This window comes from Scophthalmus maximus, chromosome 16 (genome assembly GCF_022379125.1).
Source record: "Scophthalmus maximus strain ysfricsl-2021 chromosome 16, ASM2237912v1, whole genome shotgun sequence".
In the NCBI taxonomy this organism is placed as follows: Eukaryota; Metazoa; Chordata; class Actinopteri; order Pleuronectiformes; family Scophthalmidae; genus Scophthalmus; species Scophthalmus maximus.
In genome coordinates this window covers 11069591-11094309 of record NC_061530.1, presented here as the reverse complement: position 1 = coordinate 11094309, position 24719 = coordinate 11069591, and the positions used below count along the sequence as shown (strand labels likewise).

At 43.7% G+C, this 24719-nt stretch overlaps 2 protein-coding genes across 7 annotated transcripts; one reads left to right on the top strand and one right to left on the bottom strand.

Annotated features, from left to right (window-relative positions):
• Positions 1 to 721: 721 nt before the first annotated feature.
• On the bottom strand, positions 722 to 17239 carry LOC118287446 (alpha-1,6-mannosylglycoprotein 6-beta-N-acetylglucosaminyltransferase B-like). The gene is made up of 18 exons (XM_035612643.2): positions 16866 to 17239; positions 11837 to 11892; positions 10571 to 10686; positions 9920 to 10049; positions 9647 to 9792; positions 8161 to 8222; positions 7856 to 8029; positions 7611 to 7778; positions 7256 to 7425; positions 6865 to 6996; positions 6342 to 6475; positions 4792 to 4934; positions 4540 to 4695; positions 4190 to 4336; positions 3961 to 4077; positions 3799 to 3873; positions 3053 to 3213; positions 722 to 2731 (listed from the first exon to the last, which is right to left on the bottom strand). The coding sequence occupies exons 2-18, from the start codon at positions 11860 to 11862 to the stop codon at positions 2533 to 2535; spliced, it is 2256 nt and encodes a 751-aa protein (XP_035468536.2). The 5' UTR covers positions 11863 to 11892; positions 16866 to 17239; the 3' UTR covers positions 722 to 2532.
• tbc1d24 (TBC1 domain family, member 24) lies at positions 16104 to 24069 on the top strand. 6 transcript variants are annotated; one of them, XM_035612653.2, is made up of 8 exons: positions 16104 to 16257; positions 18409 to 19522; positions 19912 to 19917; positions 20135 to 20293; positions 20777 to 20840; positions 21537 to 21632; positions 22375 to 22621; positions 22854 to 24069. In XM_035612653.2, exons 2-8 carry the CDS (start codon positions 18534 to 18536, stop codon positions 23006 to 23008), a joined length of 1716 nt encoding a protein of 571 aa, XP_035468546.1. In that variant the 5' UTR covers positions 16104 to 16257; positions 18409 to 18533; the 3' UTR covers positions 23009 to 24069. The 6 variants fall into 6 exon arrangements, with proteins under 6 accessions (XP_035468546.1, XP_035468545.1, XP_035468550.1 ...); XM_035612652.2 differs by having other exon boundaries at positions 16185 to 16336; XM_035612655.2 differs by lacking the exon at positions 16104 to 16257 and adding an exon at positions 16865 to 17000.
• Positions 24070 to 24719: the final 650 nt, after the last annotated feature.

Here is a 24719-nt window from a genome sequence, read left to right as displayed (position 1 = left end):
TTACCAGATTCTCCACACCACCACAAGTGTCTCAATGCTGGAATTCCTACACTTAGGACATTTGTGACTGCATGATGACATTCACACAGATCGCGATCCCTCACTTGTGATGAGGCAAAACGAAACATTGGTTTGTGGTTGTGTGAATCAGTGAACAAAGACGCACTTCATAAACCTCGTTTGGATTTTGATGCTAATTAACCTACTTACCTTGAGCCTTAGTTGAACTTGGGGGAATTTGCATTAATAACCACCTAACCCAGATAACTAAATGATCTACATCCGATGATCCACATCACCGTCTTCTCAAATCCCGTCATGCTGCGTGTCACCGACAAGCGGCCATCAAGTGGCCTTTGTCCGTGTTTTCACTCATGTACAGCCCCGTTCAGCGTGAGGGCAGCAGGCAGTCGGGTGGAACACTAAAATCTTTGTCCGTCCACGTTTACACGTTTGCTCCGTAAATATATATGCCCTGTGCTGTTTTTGAACCCGTAGTTTGACCCTCTGCTATCAGCCCCCTGGGAGCTGACTGACAGCTTTTATATGCCACAACACATGTAACTGATATGAATTAACATGACTCTCCAGGAATGACGCATCACTTTCCAAAAAAATATGTTTCAGGGACTTCCCGCTGAGGCAACTTTAATTTTCCTTTATTCCAAACAGCCTTTTTTTTTTTTTTTTTAAACGTAAACACAAGTTAATTACATCATCTGTGGACTGCTCGCCTAATTAAGCAAATGTCCCATTTGACACGGCCAAATGAATTCACCTAAAATTAAAAAGATTGTTCTCGTGGACCATTTACCAGTCAATCACACAGTCAACCAGGTCTGTTGTCGCAGCCCTGAGCGGTCTGATCCCTGAGCGACAGTATGTCCTGCTCACATGGAGTGTATCGATGCAGCAAAAGGTCGCTTTCTGCCAATTAACATTCATGAGTGTGTTGCTTCCAAGAAAAACCTCACATCGATCCAGTTTTTTAAAAAAGCAGCTCGTTGCCGTTGGTGGGGCCGTCTTTGCTAACAGCTGTGCCGTATACGTGTAGCACTTACAACACCGATCGTGGGCTGCGGTGTGGCCTTTAGTTGTTATCGTTTGTATATTTCACAAGCTGTTAGCAGGGACAGATGAGGGGGAAAGCCTGTGTGTGAGTCCTCTGACGTGAAAATATTCAACTGTTAAACTTTTCAAAATCACGGTTTGCACTGTGAAAGTTTCCATGTTTGCTCCCATCAACCTGGTGTGCAAAATGCCCTTAGGGGAGGGGGGTCTACATATCTGAAGTTCATCAAGCAGTCAGGGAATAATTTTGGAGAAAATGCAATAGCTCTGGGCAAAATGAGTCATCTCTTGTGATCAAAATCATTTTCAAAATGTAATGTTTGGTAAAATAACTTAAGACAACATAATTAATCTTGCCTTCATTGCCATCTAAATGATGCAAAATATGTGTTTGAAAGACAAAACATGAGTTCTGCCTATACTGGTGGGGGGCACGGCTTGAGGCAGAGCTGAGGGGGGTTTCCTAAGTCAGAGACTGTTGGGAACCATCGGTGTGTATGACAGTATAATCATCGTCATATGGCTGTGACCTCCCAAGGGCATCCAAAGGTTATCCATGATTCACTCAGATAATGAGCCTCATCACTTAGGCTGTCAGCCTCTCTCCTCTGAGGCCCAGACTAATATCTGCAACCAGCGATACCTTGACGGGTTACATGAGCAGTAATCCCATGCAACACTGGCCACTCCGATACATTACTGTAAACGAATGACTGACTACATACTTTTTTAGCGTAACATTGAAGTGGCTGTGCTGCGTATGTGATTTGGACCACAAGATGAATTTACACTAAGAATTTTAAAGTCTTTGGTGCTGCTTCCCACTTCCCGAGCTACAACAACAACGAGAGGGATTTTATTAGACACCGTAGAACGCCAGGCCTTGGATTCATTATCCTTAACATTTCAATAGCTTATGAAATAAATGACAGTCTTTCATTTTTTTGGTTCCTGAGTAATGACTGTCATTACAAGAGCAAAACGCAACAAAATCTTGTCCAAACAATTGAACTGGAAAAGTTTTATCCACAGAAATTTAAATGACGCAGATAATAATAATAACCTGGCACAACCCCTCTCGCATTATTTTAAATATCGTTCATCACTTCTGTCAGCGACTGCTTGATTTGTTTGTGATGTTATAAGAAGTCTAAATGTCAGTGGCGCTGACTGAGAGCATTCCTTCATATTAGTGGGGCCCAGAAAATTGCAGAGTTTCAACTCACAACTAATATGCGCATAATAATAAAATGCTCCATACTCCATTTTCAGCCTCTGCAGGACAACAAGACCACACAACTTTCAGTGGCGTTGGCAGGACAGCTTTCTGTTTCTTTGGTTGAGGTCAATTCTTTACTTATACAATATGCACTGCAGGGCTCTTTGGTGCAGTCTTAGTCATACTCTCCTTTCCTCTTCTCTTCTCCCAGCCATTTCCTGAGTTCTTCCACAGTGCGTTGTTCAGATGCAGTCAGGGCACAGTGCCACCTGTCCAGGTAGGTGAGGCCTACAGGGACACAGTCTGCGGTGGGAAGGGTCAGAGCCAGCGCAACTGAACAGTAGAGGCTCCTGCTGGAGGCCACAGTGTCGACCCCAAGGGCTGTAGGCAGGAAACAGGTGGTTGACCTCCTGCCCCATGCTGGAGCAGCCTAGTCCGAGCCTACACAATGGGAAATAGTGTTTAATTCTATACAGTGCATCTCTCAGTGCACATGGACAGTTTCAGACTACATCCATCTTCGAAATCAACCTTTTATGGTGAAAACAATACAAGAACTGCTGTTGCAGAACTATGATCTTCTAAGACAATATACATCCCTGCCCTTGGTTTTGATGAGTGTGGTAAATCGATATCGATCAGATTGGTAATTGAGTTTGATTTTGTGGCTGATCTGTGTATTTTCGGGGCTAAGTCAAGCCATGAAGCCATGGAAAAGAGTTGAAACTACATCTGCAGTGGACCCATCTGCTGATCTCTCACCTGGTAAATGCAGACGGACTGTTGAGGTGGTGAAACAGAGCGGGCTCACACACCAGGGAGGAGCGTCGACACACACCGGCACAGGACTGGCCCAGGGGACCCAGGTGCGCCCTCAGCGCGCTCTCCGGCGGCCATGTGGGGACAGATTTACTGCAGAAGTTCTAGAGGGATTTAAAGTGGAAAGAAAAAGTGAAAGAAAGCTGACAATGATGAGCATTTGAACCAACCGACAACTGAATGGCTTCTCTTATATCAGTAGCGAAAAGCGTTGTGTAAAAGCCTTTGAAACAATCTTGACTATGATAAGTCACTATTTCACCTTGGGCCTGAACGTGCCTATTGAGTGCCTGGCCTTATATTAGCTTTTTAAATTAAGAATGAGATAACTGCAACTAATGATCGCAAGTTCATTTGGGAGGTTCATAGAGGTGTAGATGTAGTTCAACAGGAGCATTTATCATACTGTATCAGAAGGGGATGACCTCACTGCTAATAACTCATGCTTGATAAAAAGGTCAGTACCAGAGAAATGGATCAATAAAGCTTTAATGAATATTACTTTGACTTTACGAGTGCAATCAATGGGTTTATAAAGGTGTCCACTCCACTATGAGTTATTCCACTCACTCCATAATAGATTGCATAAATCAGGTCAGTGTCGTCTTTGACTCTGCAAGACCAGGCCATTTTACGAGAGTAGATTGGTGGGGGAGCACCCATTGACATAATCCCCTACATCTCTGCACCTGGTGCGTGATATAACCATGGAGCCGCTCCAGCATCCCCTCACAGGTCAACTCTCGGGGGGCGAAAGGCTTCACCTGTAAAGACATACACAAAACTTTTACCTACTGAAATCATGTATGTGTAAAGTTCAACCGTAGTTTTGGTTATTTGCCGGAAGCTACCTCTGTGCTTAGAATAGCTTTGAGTGCCTCCCGTACGTCTGTCCTGTTGGCCATGTCCACAGTCCACACATGAGGTCGACCGATGAACTCTTCAGCATAAGGGTGCTGGGAGGAGATCTGTGATGCAAAGGCATTTATTGTCTTTGACCTCCAACAAAACGACAGTGACAGTGATACACAAAATCTATCTTTGATTTCTTTTTCTTTTATGTTTTTTTGAGTTACCTACCTGTCTTGACGTAGGTTTGCCCTTGTAGAAGTCATTGTTGACTGATGAGTGTGGCGGGTCGAATCGTGGTTGAAGGAAGACACAGCCCAGAGCTATTGCCTCGATAGGAGCAGGACCCTCATATGGGAAACCAAGACCTACAAACACCTACAGGCAGCAGAGGGAAGATGGTGCATCTTAAGGGTGCATCATTAACTATGAACAAGGCAGGACATGCAGAACAACTATATGGTGACGGTGAAAGTGTATGAGGCCACAATCTACTAAACCTCCGACAAGAACATGCAATAGATGTCTCAGTAAATATGTGATTTAAATTCGCTTTTTTCTTAGAGGAGCCCTTGTCTGACCTTGGCTCTGCCCAGAAGGCGGAGGAAGTGTTCCTGAGTCAGCAGGCCGTGGTTTGTGATGAAGCTGGGCAGATTGGAGGTGTGTCCCGGAGGCTGGTAGACTGTGGCATGGGTCTCCAGCTGCTCACTTATCACCTCCACATACTCAGATTTACCCTGGACGCAAGGTTTAAGAGCTGAGATCAAAAATCCTTCCCGGCATCTTTTCAAAGGGCATACATGGATTACACTTTACTCTTTCGGTCGTTATACCTGCCACATGTAGTCCTGTTTGCCATAGACAACTGCTATCCTGTCTGTCCCGTCGGTCTCTGGCTCCAGCTCCTCCTCTCTCACCTCCGTCCTCTCTGCCTCCTTGCTCACAAAGCCCAGGAAGGAGTTGTCAGGAGTGTGAGCTGGAGATGACGGAAACATCGAGCAGTTCAATGACAGTTACAAAGGGGAATCTATTTTGTCTGTGAACATGCACAAAATCATCAGGAAAAAGTGTGATTTTTTAAATCACCTAAACTATTATGTGTCCTAAACTCAGCAGATGGTGAAGGCCTGTGCACAGATTTTCCTCGAGGACAACGCAAAAGACAGGAACATATGGGAAATGTGTTTGGACGGTGATCAAAACTGACTTTCGGAAAGAATGCTGGCAACGCGGGACCGAGTTCGCAGATGAATAACAGCTAAGATTAGAAAATTTGTGAGAGACGTTAAACACACTGTGAATCAGCTGTTGGAGGAAATGAGATTTCGAGAGGTTTAGGTCGGGCTGTTTGGATAGGCAACTGCCACCCCGCTGCCCTCCGACACACCGAGGAAGGTGTGAGAGATGAGTATTTACTTTACTAGGAATGTGCTAGCAAAGGTGTGTGTGTGTGTGTGTGTGTGTGTGTGTGTGTGTGTGTGTGTGTGTGTGTGTGCGTGTGTGCGTGTGTGTGCGTGTGTGTGCGCGTGTGTCATTCTCTCCTGCCTCCAAGTACTTGTTTAAAAAGACTGTTGCCAGATCTCGTCTCATTCACCCTTACAGCAACACAGTATTTTGCTCCTGGCTCCAGTTCCATTTGTCGCCATTCGTCTCTAACACTTGTCTAGGTTCACACGCTCTTCTATCGGGTTAATCTTCAATCAGATGATCAACATTATAAGCTTCTTTGGTTTCTTGGTTTCGGTATTGGTCGCGGTTTTCTCTACATGTGTGTTTAGTGCAGTCGTTCAGTCAACTGTCTTCCCCTCCCCTATTATTTAAAACAGGAGCAAATACGCGTTTGCTTTTCTGTCACGTGTGTTTTTCTGTCTTTTGCCCCTCAAGCTTCTTTTTTTTGCCTCTTTTTTTTCAGTGTCTGTTTCTGTCTGTCTCTCCTTTCTGCCCTTTCCCCACCATCAGCCAACAGCCACCTCTCTCTCCTCCCCCTCCTCCTCAGCAGGACAAATAAACAGTGCTTCAAGCTGAGGGATGAAGAGTGGCTCTTGGCCCAGTGCGTCCAGCTTGTCTCCATCCCGCGGCAGGGTGGGAAAGATGACAGGGAGAGGTGTTGGAATGAAATCTCTGTCTGGGCACCGGGTTTATTTAACCTCAGCTATTAATCGTCTCACTGTGATGATGCTTAGAGGGGAGTGTGAGAAAGAACCAACGCTGTGGCAGCAAGATAGTTATATATTTATATGTATGCATGTTCACTGTCTCCATCATACAGTTATCACAGCTGCTCCCACAAAGTCAGTCACATGTTTTGAGTGATTGCAGGGTATTAAAAAAAAATTACAGTATATACATATATATTTGAATATGCAGACACATGTAGACTTACGGAACATGGTCATGTACTGCAGAGGCTGGAGACCCCATCTGCCCCACAATGTTTTGTATCCGTGGCTATTCGCATAACTCTCCAAGTTGAATGCGGGTTCAGTGCCGAAAGAGTCCAGGATTCTGAAGCGGCACCTAGAATGATTCAAGGAACAGTTTATAATAGAAAAATAAATGTTTGATATATAAATCACATGCAACACAAACTTGTCTTGTGGTGTGTACTGTTGCCATTGTCATGTGACTTTACCATTGATGTGAATTGCCCTGGATGTGCTGAGCAAATATCATGGGCAATATCATCATTGCAATAATATTTTATAATTTAATACTTTAAAGTTGACATTTTACTCTGACAAATTTTACATTTTACTCAGATTTTTTTTTTTTAATTCTAAAGACCATAAACAACACTCACAGCTTTCAAAAACTGTGTAAATATATAATAACCATTGTTTGATTATTCAACAAACAAAGCAACACATTTACTTGAAGCATGAGTATGTAGAAAAGTGTGGTTGTACTGGTAATGCTGGAAAGCCAGTCCCATGGCTCCTTGAAGGTGAGCGAGGCCATGGTAGTCGGTATAGATGAGGTCAAAGGTCAGCGGCCACTGGATTGGACAACTGCCTCGGCCAGGAGCCGCACCTATCAGGCTAGACCAGTCAAGAACACGATTCAAACCACTAATAGTGCCATTCAGTACTGATCTTTGGGATTAAGTGATAGATCAAACACATGATATGAAATAATCAATATTACAAATAACCAATATTAAAATCACACTCCATCCAATAAGCTTTTAGAATACTTTTGCGACTGAATGTAATGAACAGTAATGAACAGACATCATGATTTTGTCTCGGATGAAAGCAGCTAACAGCAGCTGAAGGAATCAGCGGCAGCAGTAGTAACCTGTGGAGTTGGCGCTGTGAGGTGCTGAGGGTGAGATTGTGGCCCAGGATTGTCAGACAAGCACTGAGGTCAGCCCACTGGACCAGCTCGCCCAGAGGCCCCCCTCGTTCCACCATGGCTTCAAAACGCTGACCGGCACTCCCAGCCAGGGCACCCGGATAGAGCAGCACCTAGGTGACGGCCCGTTTTAAAAGTCTACATTAGAGAAAAGGGCTCTTATTTCTGTACTTCATTGCTTTCTTAAGTTTAAGGTTCTGTAAGCTCTACAAAAACATGTATGATAGATAAAGAACATTCGGTTCGTTTTATAAAATAAGTTTAAAAAAAGGCTTGGCAACACTCCTGCTGTTCATACCCTCATCTGGCTCGACAGCGTCTTGTTGCTGCTCCGCATCAGCCTTCCACCAGCCTGTATCCACTGTTCAGACATCCTCTCCACTCTGGACCGGATGAAGTTTAATGCAGGACCACTGTTGTTGCCGATGTCCTCAAACAGCTGGCTCAGAGACGTCCGTATCTCCGCCTGCGTACAATGACGATGTGAAACACGGTGTGCAATCATAGCACAGTGATAATGACATGAAGCTGATGTGACTGTACCTTCTCTGTATAGGAGGGAAGTTTCTTGTGCCACGGCAGCGCAGAGTGGTTCCTTCCAAGGCGTGGAGGACAAAAGTCCTCTATTAGGCTGAGGTAAGTCAATATGGAGCAGGTGGTACCATCCACCCCGTAGAAGGCATAGCAGGGGTCTGACTGCCAACGTGCCTGCAGGAACTGCCAGAGAGACAAATGTTACATTGACACGATAAAAAACAAAAACAATCATGCAAGCCTACAGTATAAAGTATGTGCTATACTGTAGTAAATTGCATTAAATGCAGCCACATATATTTCCAATTTCTCACCTCCACTTTTTCAGCACAAACCGGATACGCCGTATCCATTGGCACCTCACACTCGTTGGGCCCTGTGGGTAAGATATTAGCTGTCACACGGTTTTCTCTCAGAGGCCGTTTGAAATGCATCATTATTCCACAGTCCTGGCTTGGGTAACAAAAAGCACATTGTAGCGTCAGCTCAACGTGGTAATGAAGAACAGTGGATAATGACTTTGACATACAATCTCTCAGCTGAAGTGCGCACGGTGAATCACAGCCATCAACGCGATGTACGGTGCGTGTAAGAGGCATTAGAGTGGAGGCAGTGTATTTCTTAGAGGCCCTTTCCCGTCAGCCCCCTACCATCTCCAGCCAATGTCAATCAACTGAAATGAACACACACACACATCTGACCCACCTGCCTCCTACCAAACTTTCCCTTTTACAATGCTGGCATTTGCCAAAATACACAGTCTTTAACTGTGTAAAACAACCCAGTAAAAAGGAAAAGAGAGGGGGAAAAAAGATAAGAAAAACCTGTAGGAATAGCTGAGGTCTGAAAGCCTGAAAACAGTGATATGCAATAGGAGCATGGCAAAATAGAAGGGGAAAAAAAGGGGCTCCCGCTGAAAAAACATGAGCATGAGTAGACACGTTGGTGAAAGGACTCCTGGGTAATCCAGTCGTATTTTATGGTGTGAGGTAATGTGAGAGGAAGAGGGTGAGGGGTGAGCAGACTGGTGATGGGGAAGTGTGTGTTTGTGCGGGGGGGCATGGGAGTAAAAACTGTGTGCGTGTGCATGTCGATAAGTGTGTACCCTCACGAATGGCCAGTATTGTACCTGTGTGGCCCAAGCTTTGTGCATTGCCTCTATCGGTGAGAGAGGTTAAGCGTGCACCCTCTCATCCCCACCTCTTTCTCACACACACACACACACACACACTCTTTGGCAGGCTAACCGGGGTGTGTAACCAAGCTCTCACCTGACGCCTCTCGGGAGGGTCGTAGTGTAGATGTAAACTTTTTGGACTTGTTAAATTTCTATTCAAGGACTCGGTGCCCTTCAACCACCCCCCATTCACACCCTCCGCTATCACAGCTTGTTAATTTCACTGTGTGGTTAACCTTTATCGAGGCTATGAACCCTGTGTTTGGCTCACACTGCCACTAAGGGGCAACCACTAAAATGATTGAAGCTGCATACAGGGAGAGTGTATTTATTTGGTGTAACCGCAGTGGAACAAGCCACAAAAGGGCTGTTTTAATTTGGACAATGAGGTGCTTTTAGTAAAGCACATGGTACACTGAAAGCTAAACCTGGCCTGATGTTTATGTGATGGCCTGATACACATGTCTTATCAGTCTAGATTAAAATACAAAATTCCAAACCTGTCTCCTTGTCTCTCTACATTCACTTTTTAAAGCAGCTTTATTATCTTTATACATATATTTAAGATTTAACTGTTGTCAAACCAATCATTTGAGACAAAGTGATAGAAGTCCTGGATGTACCTATGTGCGCTCCGAGGTCATCGTGTGGTGGCGGAGTATGAGGCCGATGGGGATGGTGGTGATTACGGCCGAGCTGATCCAGCTTCTGGGACACTATCAGAAGCTCCTTCTCCAAGCGGGCCAGGCCGTGCTGGTCCTGTCTAAAGCTGGGAAACAAACGCAGACTAACAAGTAAGTAAGTTTGCATTTATATACAAGGACACAGGACCACTAACACTGTATATGTATAGATCCGTGTACAGTACGTTAAGATGACATGGTGATGTTGAATACCTCTGCAGCAACAGACTGAGATCATCTCTGGTCAGCTGGGTGACATCTTTCCCTCTGCTCAGCCTCTGCACCTGAGTGCTCAAAGCCTCCAAGCGGAGAGACAACCTTCGGAAGCCAAGACCACGCCGACCTATAAAGCACACGCAACATGTATGTACTGTACGGTATCATGCTCCCCTCAATCTTATGTTGGGGCATTAATACAGTGTTATAGGTCATAGCTAATCTCCCAATAGGAAATCTTGATCTGTGTATCATGAAACAGCGGGGTTATTTAATGCCGTTTTCTTTACTTTGTGTGCTGCAAATGAGGTAGTGTTTATGTTCATGTGTATTTTCCATATTCACTGTGGGGGGTTGTGTCATTTAATCAATCTTACAGCGGTACATTTCCCACAGGAACAATTTTATGGCAGATACAGTTGAAGTCGTCATTTCTTAAAGCAAATATTTATAAAATTGAAACTAGAGCTTTGTGGTGCTCTCACATAAAACGCACGTGCACACTAGGGCATACACTGATTCAAACATACTGTATATGCATATGTTTTTTGTGAATGTTTCCACAGCCACCTTCATGACTGAATGTCGTGTGTGTGTGTGTGTGTGTGTGTGTGTGTGTGTGTGTGTGTGTGTGTGTGTGTGTGTTACCCTGCTCCTCAGGTGACCTCCCAGCAGGTTCATCCTTGGTCATCTCAAGTGGCACCCAGAGGCTCTGAAGCAGCAAGGTGAACGCCGACAGGCACAGACAGAGCACCAGGCAACCACTAGAGGGCGCAGTGCACAGAGACACAGCTTCACGTGTTACAGCAAACAGCATCCAGCAGGCATTTGAACTTGTTTTTCCCTTAATAACTGCTGAATACAACATAACCCCTAAAATTGGAGTCAGACGACTGAACCCAATCTCAAGCATTGTGATTTTCTAATAGGCATAGACACAGCAGCATATGCAATAAAGGAAACACCTCTGTTACATATACACATATAAATGTCATGCACTATTCTAGTTCTTAGCATTTTTATAGCCACAAATTGGACATTACATAAAATGTCACTTTTCAGTAATTTGTGTCATACCCAAGCAGTTAAATCTCCTTTAAACTTCACAGATTTGATTTTAAGAGCGGACCTGATGCAATAAAAACTCACATCCTGACTCTGCCTTTTACCTAATACCCTGAGATGTGGAGAATTAAATTGTTCCATGTCAAAACAAATAACTGAAGCATATGATGTGCCATTTTAGCATGCGTCTGCTCCGTGCTCACACGGGCGCCCACCTTCAGTTTAACTGGGGCAGGGAGAGCGATCACTTCACTTTCATCAGGCCAGTAAACGCACCAGCCCTCATCCAGGGAAACATGGTAATATGGTGAAGCCAAGCTCAAGTACATACGCTAACAGTTTCAAGCCTCCCATCGTGTCCATAAAGCTCCAGATTCTTTTCCATTCAGTTCTCCTAGTCTGCATTTCATCAAAGTTGTCAGAGCACTCATCACGACGTCACATGAATTTGGTTAATGGTTGATACAGAAAAGAAACGCCGCTGAAAAACTGCACATCATATTGAAACAGATGTGAAATGTAAAATGTGATAGTTGGCCGTGTGTGTGCTGTGGGTGACACATGATCCAGCACCACATAAAATGAAGACATGGTTATGAATTTAATCAGTTATGTGTGAAGTTTGTTAACAAGACTAGTAGTCACTGTGAATTGCCACTCAAACATATCAGCTGTCAAAAAGAGAGGGACAAATGCATTTTTCCTCCCTTTCACCCAGCTAAAAATACAGCAAAATGTAAATTGCAGAGTGGACATGGATGAGGTGAGGTGCATAAGTTACTGTCTACCGTGTTTCTTTAGTACTCCTGTTCACCTATTAGGCACTGATCTATTGATGCTGTGACTTACCTGCGTGGCCGCAGCGCAACACGCATGGCCCCCTGTTTACAGGATGATGGATTTCACTGCCAAAACAACAACAACAGTGAAAATACTAGTAAGTGCACCAGTAATAAAAAGATAGTTATGACTTGCACAGAAAAAAATATTATTGTGGTTGGTACACAATTACATCTGCATTAATTACACTGAAGATCCATAGTTTCTTTTTAAACTGCCAATAAATTGTCACCTTGTCCACATGAATTGCATCAGTAAAGTCTGGTCATGTGAAAGGTTTCAAAGTAGAGTAACACGACTGGCCATGAACGCCTTTTCAGACACTTTCTGTGTGGGTTAGGGTTAGTTGTTCATTAGACTGACAGAAATACTGAATATAAACATTACCAAACTGTTATGGTTAGTACTTCAGTGTGGGGCAGATAGAGAGATGTTCCAATAGTTTGGTGTATAAGAAGAGCCAGCACATTGACAACCACACACACACACACACACACACACACACACACACACACACACACACACACTCACTCAGAAACACACACAACCTCACCTCCTTGGGTCTCCATCCCAACCCACTGGCAGCCACCAGGCCTGTTGTCAAAACACACAAACTATGCGCAAATGAAGTTGGGGCTGGGACGTATCTTGCCTCCTTTTTTTTTGTCTATTCTTTATCTCTTTCCCTCCTTCTCTGGCCGTGCCTTTTCTCTGTCTCAGGGCCTATGGGTAGGCATCCTGCCGTTGTCAAGGTAACCTGACTCCCCTAAAAAGAAAACAATAGCCGGAGTGCTGCTTAGGCCTTTCACGTATACAATGGAGCCCACGCTATTGGGTGACGCAGTTTCTTTCAGTCTGACCGGCTAGACTTAAGCCTTATGTGTGAACTGATGCTCGAGAAGGAAGCTCATTTAAATAACCCAAATGCTGCAGATCTTTGGCTTTGAATGCACAATGCAGACTAAAGATGGTATAAAACTTAATGAAAATAATGATCTAATGAAATACCCAATGTAAACTGTATACATTTCAATGGCATAATAAGCTGTTATTCTGAATAACTGTGTTGTAACACAGATAATTCACTGTGGCAGAAATGCATTTATTTCTTTGGAGGTTTCATCCTGGTTATGACTGAATATAAGTTGTATAAGAGAGAGAAGCTATACTACGTTATATTACGGTAGTTTGATCAGATTACCCAAAAATGGATTTAGTACACAATGCATGACAAGGAAACCTTTTTTTTGCCAACAAGTGCAAAAGCCTGAAGAGGGCGCCATATGCCACCACGGTTCTGTTGTTGTTGTCTTTGCTGAATGTCAGAAAAGAAAACAAGTTTGATCACAAAGTCATGTGTGATTGACAGTTGAACGCCTCTAGTAGGAATCTCTTAAACATTTTTTGAAAGTACACATTTTCTATTACTTTGTTATTATCAAGACTCTCTCCAATGTTTGTCACATCAGGAAGTATAGTTCAAAGTGCACATCTTTCTTTAGGAGACGGATAATTCAAGCATAGTCATCAAAACAGGTGAACACTGATCCAAAATACTTTTACAGAAAAAGTGGAGGGTATTGCGATCTATTTAAAGAGTGATCATGACAACCAACATGCAACAGGGATCAGAGGGACAACAGATCACAGTTGCAAACAAAGCATGCCAAACGTTTCCACACCACTTAAATAATTAACAACGTCCCAATCGGATAGAGACACTGTAGATCAGGGCGCATGTGTCACGTGGGGAAGGGTTCTCCTGCTCAATCAGCTGACATACTGTATAGATAATTCAAAGAGGAGTTTGTACATATTTCTTTCAAAAATGGGCCATGAACACAAAAAGCCGTTGATTTAAAAGGTTTGTATCTCACAGCAGCCGCGGCACTGAACCCTGGTTGGCTGACAGCACCAGCTCCTCTAAGTCATTTAAGGTAAACCGAATGAGCAGAGCTTTTCCAGAGAGGATGCGAGGACAAGTGCTTGCAGCACTGACTGAACCACACCGCAGAAAATCACTCCTGTTACCTGCTAGACTGGAGCTCATCTGCCATTTGTGGATGGGAGCCTTTGACTACAGTACTGCATCCAAATATTATTCTTATTTTGGATTAGTTAACCAACTAATTTCACAAATGTCCCTTCAGCGCATGTTTTTTTTTTAATCTATTTACAGTGATACAGTGATGGACAAAAGCAAGCACATCCTCACATTTGATAAACTGGCACTGGCAAATGATGAATCCTTTAAACTGACTTTTGGCTCATAAATAGATAAGCAAAATCAGCGTTCATTCTTTTCGTAGTTTGTTTTTATTCAGAGAAAAGAAAACTGAACATCCCCATGCTGTACTTGCTTTTTCCACTTTCAGATACACACATATCTGGCAGCTGTAGAGTGCAGCCCTAGTCTGGAGCAGTTGTATGTTTAGTGCCTTGCTCAGAGACAGTTGCTGAGAGAACAAAGCATTACACACTCACTTTGCTTGTCCACATTTTCCCAGTCAGGTGAGGTTTTTCTTTTAGATTACCATAAGTCCAACATCTTTTAGTCTCTTTTATCTCTTTAGGCTGCTGAGGTCTGTTTAATTATCTAAGCTTCTCTGTGTGTCCAACAATCTCACAAATTATGAGGGTTGGAATTAAAACCGTCATCCGCTCGTTATGAAACACATGCTGTTGTACCTATGTGTATGTATAAAATGTTCATATATATAAAGATCAGTGTCCATGCCCCTGTGCATGTGTGCACAAGTGTGCGCATGTGTGTGTACATGTGAGTTTGTGTGGGGTGGGAGGGAACTGGAGGCTGGAGTAGTGTTGCTCAATAAACTGGTGTCACGCAGTGAGTGGGAGCGGAAGGATTTGATGAGCATAAACCTCCATAAGCTAGGACCTCAAGGCTTACTGGCTTTACACCCATCTGCCTCTCTCTCTCTCTCTCTTACAGTATGGACACACACACACACACACACACACACACACACACACAAACAAACACTGACATTCACTCAACTTCATCTATAATCACAGTCAAATACAAGTACATTCACAGACACAAACTGTCCATCTGTGCTGTACAAGCATAAATCCTAATCAGTTTGTTTCAGATTTTGCAGGAGTATGAAATCACCATGATGATTTGGTGTCCCTGCAGTATTAGGATGCTCTTCCTGCCTCATGTGACATGGCTGCTTTCTTCTTTTCTAGCGTACTCATGTGCCAAATGAATCAGCACAAGCTGTGAAATGTACAGTAATCTGGTCCTGTGTTGTGGTGGAACTCATCTCATGGCATGCAGAACATGAATACATGTGCAAGGTTATTTGGAGCTGAGATGTGGGTGGATTTGTCTTGCAGTATTTCTGGTAGGGAAACTAACTCCAGCTGCTAGTTAAATGCTGCTAAATGGTCAGTTAAGGATGATCACCAATACTGTATCACACATCTGCATATAACCAACATGGGGGGGGGGTAAACTTAAAATAGATGTCTGGTACAGTTTGAGATTAGCGACAGTTAAGAGGAAGAGGAGAATTGAGTGTGTTATACTGTATGCGAAGACATTTCATCACAGTAACAGCTTCAGATGCCACCATTGAATATGTCCTGATGTCACTAATTCTGCAACTCAGGCTGGTTGTTTTTTTTCTCGGCTACCGCATCCGTGAGAAGGTCGTTTCTAAATGTGAACATTCGGAAAAAAATCAGCCTGCGTTTAAGAATAACAAGGCCAAACAACATTTTTACTGGAAGGCAACGGTGGCTCCCCAATTGAATTATCCGTAATGGCTGTCATGTGCTGGGCAGTTGTTTTGGTGGCCGCTTTGAGTACCGGACAAAGACGGGGCTTGTTGCCTACTGCTCGGGCACGTCCTGTCCGGTCCCAGTGCCATCACGCACTTGACAGAGCAAGTCTGAAAGTAAAACAAGGCGTGCAACCTCTGCACAGTTACCATGTTACCATTGTGTGAAAGTCTATAATGTGGATGATTTTCTTGCATGACGGTCTTGAATCTGTTTTCTGAGGAGCAGGTTAAGTTCTCCCACTCTTCTACATGAACCAGGGAAGTGACAGAGAAGTGGCTCTGACTAGTATATGGTTTAATCAGCCCACCTCTGCCCCTCTGCAGATTCCTGCAGCAGCATGCAGGGGACCGTGGCCAGGTATCCAGCTGCAGCCATGGTGCGCGTGAAGGAAGTGGAGTGAAGTGAAGTTGAACTTCTAAAATGTCAAAGGGGTTAAGGGTCAAGCTGTGCGGGTTAGATCTGAACTCTCCCTACACCGCTCAACAGACGACTGCGGTCACTGCCGGTGGGCGTGGCTTGTGGAGGGCTGCAGCCGGAGCCGCGGACGAAGCCACTGCGCATGCCCGCGGCATTTCAACATGAGTGCGGCTTCACGTCTCAAGACATCTCGCGTCCAGGTAGGGGGAGAAAACGATCAGTGTTCGTTGACAGCTGCTCGTCACGTAACCCGCCGGTCTGCAGTCCCGCGTCGCGAAGGTACATGTTCAACACACGGCGCATATTTATTTTGTGTGTTTTAAAAAGTGCACCCGCGTCCCCGCAGAATGAACGAGCTGAAATCTCCTCACGTCAACTCTGCGACTGAATCAATTTGTGATCGGCGACGCTCTTGCTAGCTGCTGCTGCTGCCGCTGCTGCTGCGGCGGCGGCGACGTTAGCCGGAATAAACTTCGCCCCGGGGGCCGCTGTGTGTCGGCGTCACCGTCCGTCTGGCTGCCCGTCTGTGGTTGAATGTCTGCAGTCGGCATTTGCTTCGCCGCTGCCTCTGTATGTGTTGATGTGCGGCGTCGTTAGCCCGCTCGCGTGCACTGACAGGAGCGGCTCGCGGCTAGCTAACGGCTAGCTGCGCTAACTTGGCGCGTGCACGGTTTTCCTCCGGCGTGTTAGCCACTGTCACACGTTAAGCTAGCGGACGTTCATATGTTAGTGGGCCGAGCGTTCAGTCGAGGCGGCTTTGCGTGCATTCGAAGCGGCCGTTCCGGTGTGTGTGTGTGTGTTGACACACCTGCGCCGTCACCTGAGGCGGCGGGCTCCGTGACGTTAGCCACCTCTGCGCCTGAAATAGCATTGCCATCCTTGTTTGGTCCACACTGTGCACTCCACAGTAAACGTCACCTAAACCCTGTCCAGTTGTGCAGAGGTAGATTAATGTGCCAGCATATTTTATTTTAAAATAGATAAATAAAAGACTGGTAACAGTCAGCTTCATTCTCTGTTCAGCATCTTAAACATTCAAGTCATTGGAGAAAAGCAAGTCACACCACAGCAAAGGACTGGTGGTTGTCAGACTGTGCAAAGAAATGATAAATTATCATGAGATGAGCAGTTGACCTAGCTCATAAATATATATAAGCTAATTATAGGCTAAAGTCATTTCTGGATGAATTTCCAGAACATTGGAGGAGCCATGTTGGTGGGATCCACAGCTGATGGGACGTGGGTCCTCTGTGGGAGCAGGGGTCCACAGATCTCCGCCGAGCATCACACCACGCACAGTCAAATTGTCATCATGATGCGATAAGTTGACCCACTTTGACTCGTCGCACACCGAGGTTTAAGGATGGAACAGTTCAACTAAATCGCAGACAACTACCCAAGTTGAGTCTGGCAACTTGCTCAACAGCGTTTTAAATATCTTCATCAAGCATGTGTGTGTGCATGATTGGCCGAGTAGTATATGAGAAGGCCGTGGCTCTCGTGGCTTTGCTTTAGTGGACCTCCCTTCTCCCTCTGTTCAGAGAACCTGTTTAATTGGCTGAGATGTCAAGGTGGCCAGCTACACTTCTTGTGCAGTGTCTGATTTAAGGCATTTCAGTTACAGCCGTTGTCAAAGGTAACATGAACATTCATGTAAACGCACTCTTAATCAGGGTGGTTGATCTCCCTGTGAATTCACCATAAGCGCACACATTTTTATACGCATTCTTCCATGTGACTTGTTGACAGGCGTTGTGTGATGGTCTTGAGAGTTTTATGACTGTAATTTTCAGTATATTGCAAATGATCTTTGGACATGCATCTCCTTGTGACCTGTTAAGAGACCGTGTGAAATGATTTGACGATTGTATGACTACTCTCAGTACACTGCAAATTGATCTTTGGAAATGCTTCTCCACGTACCTTGTGGATAAGCATTGGCTGGAAATGATGTGATGACCGCATTTTTTTAAATTATACTGCTCGTGAACTTTTACAGTTCGCAGCACTGCAGATTCAAGTTTGAATTGCTTTAATATCAAACTCTGCCTGACAAATTAAATCTGTTATGGACTAAGGATACGACTAAGATAGCCGTGCCCTGCATTCCATTCAAGCTACAGTAATATTTGATTTGTTTTCACTTAAGATGTAGGAAATGATGTCTATTTATAATAGAGATTTACTATTTCCATTCTGTAATGCACTCTCCCCAACTAGTTTTAAATAATCTACAACATTAACATATATATGTTTAAACTTGCAGTGATTTTAATAACTAATGATCAATTTTGCAGTGATCTTTGTTTTTCTAAATGACAATTTTGTCATTTCTCCTTTGTGTTTTTCAGTAACCAGCATGGGCAGTTAAGAAAAATAGGCTACTTATCAGCTGTGTGGAAGACGGAAGTTTTATATAACCCCCGAGCGACCCTCCTCTCTTCCCGCTCAGGCAGACCAGCAAGTTTCCAGCACCATGGCTGATGAAGACTATGGCAGCTTTGTCGACTGGAACCAAATGGGGGATCTAGCCAAGAGTGGCGGGCCCACCAAGGTAGACTGCAAAGACCTGAAAGAGTTCAAACAAATGGCTCGGCAGGGTTACTGGGCCAAAAACCACAAACTGCGGGCGCAAGTTTACCAGCAGCTCATCAAAGGCATTCCCTGTCGCACAGTTACACCAGATGCAGAAGTATATCGTGACATTATGGGAAACACAGCCACGAAGAAACCCACCTCCCACATGCCGCTGCCAGAGTTTGTGGATGGAATCCCCGTGCCAAGGTACTGCCTGAAGGCAGAGGGCGTATCATCAGCCCATCAGATCATCAACTGCCTGGCCGGACAGTTTCCAGATATCTCTCACTGCCCATCACTTCCGGCGGTTACTTCTTTGCTCTTACATCACAGCGTGGATGAAGCTCAGTGCTTTGAGCACATTAGCCGCATGCTGGCCTGCAACGAGCCAGGCAAGCGACTGCTGGACCAGACTTTCCTGGCCTACGAGTCTGGCTGCATGACTTTCGGTGACCTGGCCAACAAATACTGCGCAGCTGCCCACAAATTGATTGTAGCCACGGCCCAGGATGTGCTGGAAGTGTACTCAGACTGGCAACGCTGGGTACTTGGCGACCTGCCTTTCAGCCACGTGGTCAGGGTCCTGGATGTCTACCTGGTGGAGGGCTACAAGATTCTCTACCGCGTGGCTATAGCCTTGCTCAAGTTCTATTGTAAGCATAAAGCAGGAGTGCAAGGGGGCCAGGGCAACCAGCAGCAGCAAGATTCAGGCAAGGTCAGGGCAGACATTCAGGCATTTGTCAAGGGCATTGCCTCCACCGTCACACCTGACAAGCTGCTAGAGAAAGCCTTCTCCATCCGACTGTTCAGCCGTAAGGAGATCACTCTGCTGCAGCTCACAAATGAACAGTCCTTGCAGCAGAAGGGAATCACTGTCAAACAGAAGCGGTAAGGTCAATAATAGTATTTTTATGTGGTGAATTTTGACCATCTTTTTGTCAAATTTTATTTACAAACTCGGCAGCATCTAGTGGGATTCTAGGGCAAAGCTGCTGGATATCTAGCATCGGTGACAACATCAAATCCATCACATGTAAACAGTATCATTCAAATTCATTGTCAGGCGATTTATTTTTCTTCACTGGCAAGAATTTTGTTTTCTTTAAAGCGTTTTATTCTGGCATCATGCTTTGGGGACTGGTGGAAGTTGCTCTTGCATCCTTGTCTCACGTCATGTTCTTGTTTCCTTTTTGTTTGGTTTGTGCCACACTTTTCCGTCCAACATCTTGTCTCATCTGCACTCCACTCCTGTGTTCACTTCATTGGCTCATTCACAGTTCTAGGTGGGTTCTCTTCTCTCTGCTTCTCTCCAGATCTATTTCTAATTTTGCCAAATACTCATTTACTCTCAGACTAGGTAGACTATGGGTTACAGTTACACTTCGTCACTAGATTTTCAAATTACTGCACATCTGCCGTGAAGACATTCATGCCATCATCTGCTTTGAATTATTTTTAAAGGTTTGTACGTCTCTTTCTGTATGTTTGGGGCATCTCCAGGCGGAACGTGCAACTGGCACTTAACCCAGACACCTTCTCCTCCGAGATTGTCAGTGCCAAGGAAATGCGGGATATCTGGTCGTGGATCCCTGAGCGCTTTGCCCTGTGCCAGCCACAGCTGCTCTTCACCACCTCCACCCACGGATGCAGCCTGAACAGGTACACTCTCCAATGCTCGAGATTGGACTGCAACTTGATGGGAGAGGAAAACATCTTCTTGTTTGCTTTGGGGCTTTTTCTTCTTCTAATACAAAGGAGAAATGAAAATTAAGTCTAGCTTTTTGTTTTTTATCATTTTCAGTCTTATTCCTCTAGATCTCTTTCATACACTGAACAGATGCTGTCTCTGGTAACCAACAGGCCTGCCTCTATTGTGATGCATTGTCATGGCAATAAAGACATTATCATATCAAGCATTCATTTCACCTACCTCTCAGTTGGTCCTGTTTGTGTAGTGCAACAGAAATAGTAATATTTTAGTAATGATTAATGAGCTCAAGATTGTGTTTTGTGTGATTTAGTAATTCACAGCACACACGTTGCTAATACATGGTTCATTGAGTATGTTTGATCTTTTGGATTCAGCTTCAGGGGTTGATTTAAGTAAATTGCGATGAATCAAACATTCTTGTTTTCCTCCAGATTCTACTCACATTGCGAAGGCTACGAACCCACGCTGCTCCTCATTCGGACCACAGATGGTGACGTGAGTAACACACATTATTATGCTGATGTCATATTTTTGTGAAGATTGATGCAGCTCAGATCAATAAGCCATCGTCTTATTCAGGTTTTTCTACACTAATGTTATAGTGTTAGTCTTAAATATGATGTCTGTATGTCCTCAGCCTTGGTTCGAACACAATTACTCAACTTGAGTCCAAACAGAACAGTATGGCATCACTCTCTGGGACTCGTTTCTGTCACAGTCACTTCCTGTTTCATTCGACTCACTGAAATGGGGAAACTGATAGTAAACGGTTCTTGCTTAATGCAATCAAGTTTGGCCAACAGAATCCACCATGGAAAATATTGCTATTGTTACTGACCTGCACTCAGTCAGTCAGTGTTTTACCTTTCATGAAGTAGAAAAAGGTCCTCAGTCACTTTTTGCTTTTCAAAATGGATTTTTCTTGTCCTAGGCTCTTGTGAATGTGGATCCCATTTGAACATTGGCAACTTACACATAGCAATTTCTTTATGCTAATTTTATTGTACTATTAATTTAATTTGATTTTTTTACAATACAATGATAATGAAGTATTTCTATATAATCTGCAACTTGTATATATTTTTTTTTGATATTCTAGTGAATAAAACAAATACATATGAGCCAATTAAACAGATTGATTCTACCCATGCAATTTGTTCTTATCTTTGTTTTTGATTTTTTCCTTTTAAGGTATGTGGAGCCTTCCTATCCACAGATTGGGAGGAGCGGAAGAGAGGAGGCAACAAGCTGAGCTTCTTTGGCACAGGCGAATGCTTTGTCTTTAGGGTGAGTTTATTTTCATCATCCTGACTTACTAGAAGCTTTATGAAAAACGTCTGTTCAGCACAGTACTGCACTCTAGCCACCAGAGGGAACCATCCACTCTGGTTTCATGTGCTCTTGATGATTTGAAAAGCCCTGTAGGTCACGATTTGGCATTCAGACATTGCCTCGTCTTCCTCTGCAAAAAACAACCACACCAACCAAACCTCATCATGTCATACCACTGAGCTTTACTTTTAAGAAACACTTGGGCTAGAAAAATAGCGAAGCAGACTGGATCTCCGTTGCCTTCGGTATGAATTAGTGATTGACTACCTGTGATGACGCACAGTTGTGGGCAGTCTGAGCCGGCACACCAGAAAGCACCATCATCTTACACACTCCGACACTCCTGTAATCTGATCCAGTTGTATCTGACTGAGCCTTCACCTGACACCACACCTGACACACATAGGAGGCAGTCAGCAGAGACGGATATCCATCACATGTGCAGTGGAGGGTTGGAGGTAGAGGGGAGGGGCATATATTCTTTGCATTGACAAAAAAGCAGCCACATCATCACATAATTAATTCTTCTGTTTATGTTAAGAGTTGGTTGGAATTTAAGGTACATTTCTTGTCACCTTAATACTGTTAAGAATATATATTTTTAAATGAATATATTTGCAGTGCTATTTTATTTAATGTGTGTTATTTGATGATGTCTGTCTGACAGTAGCAGTCACTGTGTTTTTTCCTTTGTTAGTTGAAGCCAGAGATTGAGCGCTATGAGTGGGTGGTGATCCGCCACCCGGAGCTAGCCTCGTCCGTAAAGGTCCAAGTTCAAGAGGACACGGCGTCGTCTGAGGGCCAGAACTCAGACAACAACAGTTTACAGCAGCCAGAGAAGGCTGCTGGAGATCTGTCGCCCTTCCTCTCCGCTCGCCACTTCAACCTTAACTCCAAAAACACTTCCATGTTCATGGCTGGAAACTTTGACTCCATCATAGTGGGTGAGTTGGATTATTACTTTGCACTTCTCATGGTAACAGGCTGAATGTCATCTAAAACACAAAAAGACATTATATGTGGGATTTAAGCTTTTCATTCTTCTACATTTAATACTACGTATTGATGTACCAGTGCAAATTGTTGTTTTTAAGTGAAAATCATTTGCAGAAATGCAGCGGTTTTTTTTCTTTCAGTTGCTTGTAACTTGTAACGAAAAACTCTGTGTTTGATCAGGCGGAGGTGAAGGCAACGCTCTTTATATTGACTCAGAACTGAACCACGGGCGCACTGGCAGGTGCACCACCTTCGACAACCCGCCCCTGTGTGCAGAGAGCTTCCAGGTTTCGCTGCTGGAAGTATGGGGTTTCCAAGACGCCATGGCCTCATAATGCTGCACACACGAAACACACGCACTCCACATTCATGTGGATCCATACATCGCACATTCACTGACACACACGTTGCAGGAAGTCTCGATAAGTCCAGCAGGGTTTGAGGTAGAAAACACAGATATGCAAACAGAACTACATCCGTCCTATAAATTCATTTATAATTAACTATTTTGTATTTATTATTGCAGGTAATCCAAATTCAACATATGAAAAAAGATTATATTTTTGTTTGTTTTGTGTTCATTTTTGTATTTTCAGATTTGTATTTACAGTGTGCTATTGTTCTGAAGGGTGTAGTCTTATGAACACGGAGTTAAGGATCAACTCTAGATGCGGCCAATGTTCATCTAGCCTTTGATTTTATGTCAGCCGTGATGTATTTATGTTCATGCTGAACTACAATATTTACATTTCTGAATGTATATTCCATACCCTTTGTTCTGTGTTTTAACTCAGTCTGCCAAATTTACTGTACAGCTATCTCTACAGTTCTTGAAAAAAAGCTATCATTAACCGGGCCATGTTGATAAACTGAGGTTCACAATAAAATGTGTGAAGTCGAGTCTTAAAGTGTTTGTAAATGTTGAAAGATGGAGTAAAGTTGTACCAGGGCAGCTGTTAGCCAGGTCCTGTTTCGTTTCCCCTCATGTAGATTTATTGTACATGCAATATGTGGCAGATCTGCTCAGTGAATTAATGTGGTACGTCTCTGTGAATGCCAGTGGTGAGGTTGATTGTTGCCATTTTGCACCATATGTGAAAGTTTTTGTTTTGAATGGAATATGAATACTGATGTGAATAACAGTACAATATCTTTAAAAGTCAAAAAGTGTTTTTGGTTTACAAGTAATGGAGATTAATGCAGTTTGCTCATCCTTCCCCTGTTTTGACCCTTTTCCCTGTTGACTCCGTCCTTTTCCCCTGTGAAAATAGTAACTAAAGTCCAAAAATTGTGCAGTGTTGACTATTTGTATCTCTGTGTTCAAGTATGTGCTTCAGTGAAACATCGAGTAACTACAAATGTGTTTTACGTGTGAAAATACAGCAATACACTTTCAGCAGAGTGAGTCTGTCCTTGTTGAATTGTCTGACTACTTGCGTCTATCACGTCTCTGTCGCCACAAAGAGAGGATTGCGTTTCTTCAGACTGCTGCAGAAATGTGCCAGATGCCTTTTAAGGTCAGCTGACCACAACCCTCTAATCCCCACCGTCTTGTGCTTTGCTCCACGCCAAGTAGTTTCAGTTAGCATGACTGCTTCGAAATGGGAGTCCACATATCTCCATACAAAAATTACTATATATTTTTTTAATATTGTAAAAACCATTTCATAGATGGATTATTTTTTTAACCTCTGGGGAAATTAGTCATAGCAGCCATACAGTAAGAGACCATGTCAAAAAGTGTCAAAAAAAAGGTTAAATACCAAAAACAAATCACAATTCACAGCTTTGAAGTAGTAAAAAAGTGTTGGACAGTTAAAATGTATCAGATACATGGAAAAATACCCATGTCATATCTACAGCAGGTACGTCTGTGTTAAACACTAAGTGACTGATTGATTACTCATACACACTTCTTGAGCAGACACTGACTATTTTTGTTCGAACGTCTCTTACTTTGTGGAAGCTGATGGTGAGCTGCATGACTGGAAAATATTTTGCAGAGATGAGTCAAATATACTTAGAAATACATCTGTAAAATCAGTC

Bases quoted from the DNA above. Each gene is read 5' to 3' on its own strand.
- LOC118287446 (XM_035612643.2), bottom strand. From the start codon at position 11,862: ATGCGTGTTGCGCTGCGGCCACGCAG. The intron at 8,030-8,160 runs GTGAGAAATTGG...TCTCTCTGGCAG, and splicing joins TTTGTGCTGAAAAAGTGGAG to TTCCTGCAGGCACGTTGGCA. The intron at 6,997-7,255 runs GTTACTACTGCT...TGACTGGTCTAG, and splicing joins TCACAGCGCCAACTCCACAG to CCTGATAGGTGCGGCTCCTG.
- tbc1d24 (XM_035612653.2), top strand. From the start codon at position 18,534: ATGGCTGATGAAGACTATGGCAGCTTTGTCGACTGGAACCAAATGGGG. The intron at 20,294-20,776 runs GTACACTCTCCA...GTTTTCCTCCAG, and splicing joins CACGGATGCAGCCTGAACAG to ATTCTACTCACATTGCGAAG. The intron at 22,622-22,853 runs GTGAGTTGGATT...GTGTTTGATCAG, and splicing joins CTTTGACTCCATCATAGTGG to GCGGAGGTGAAGGCAACGCT.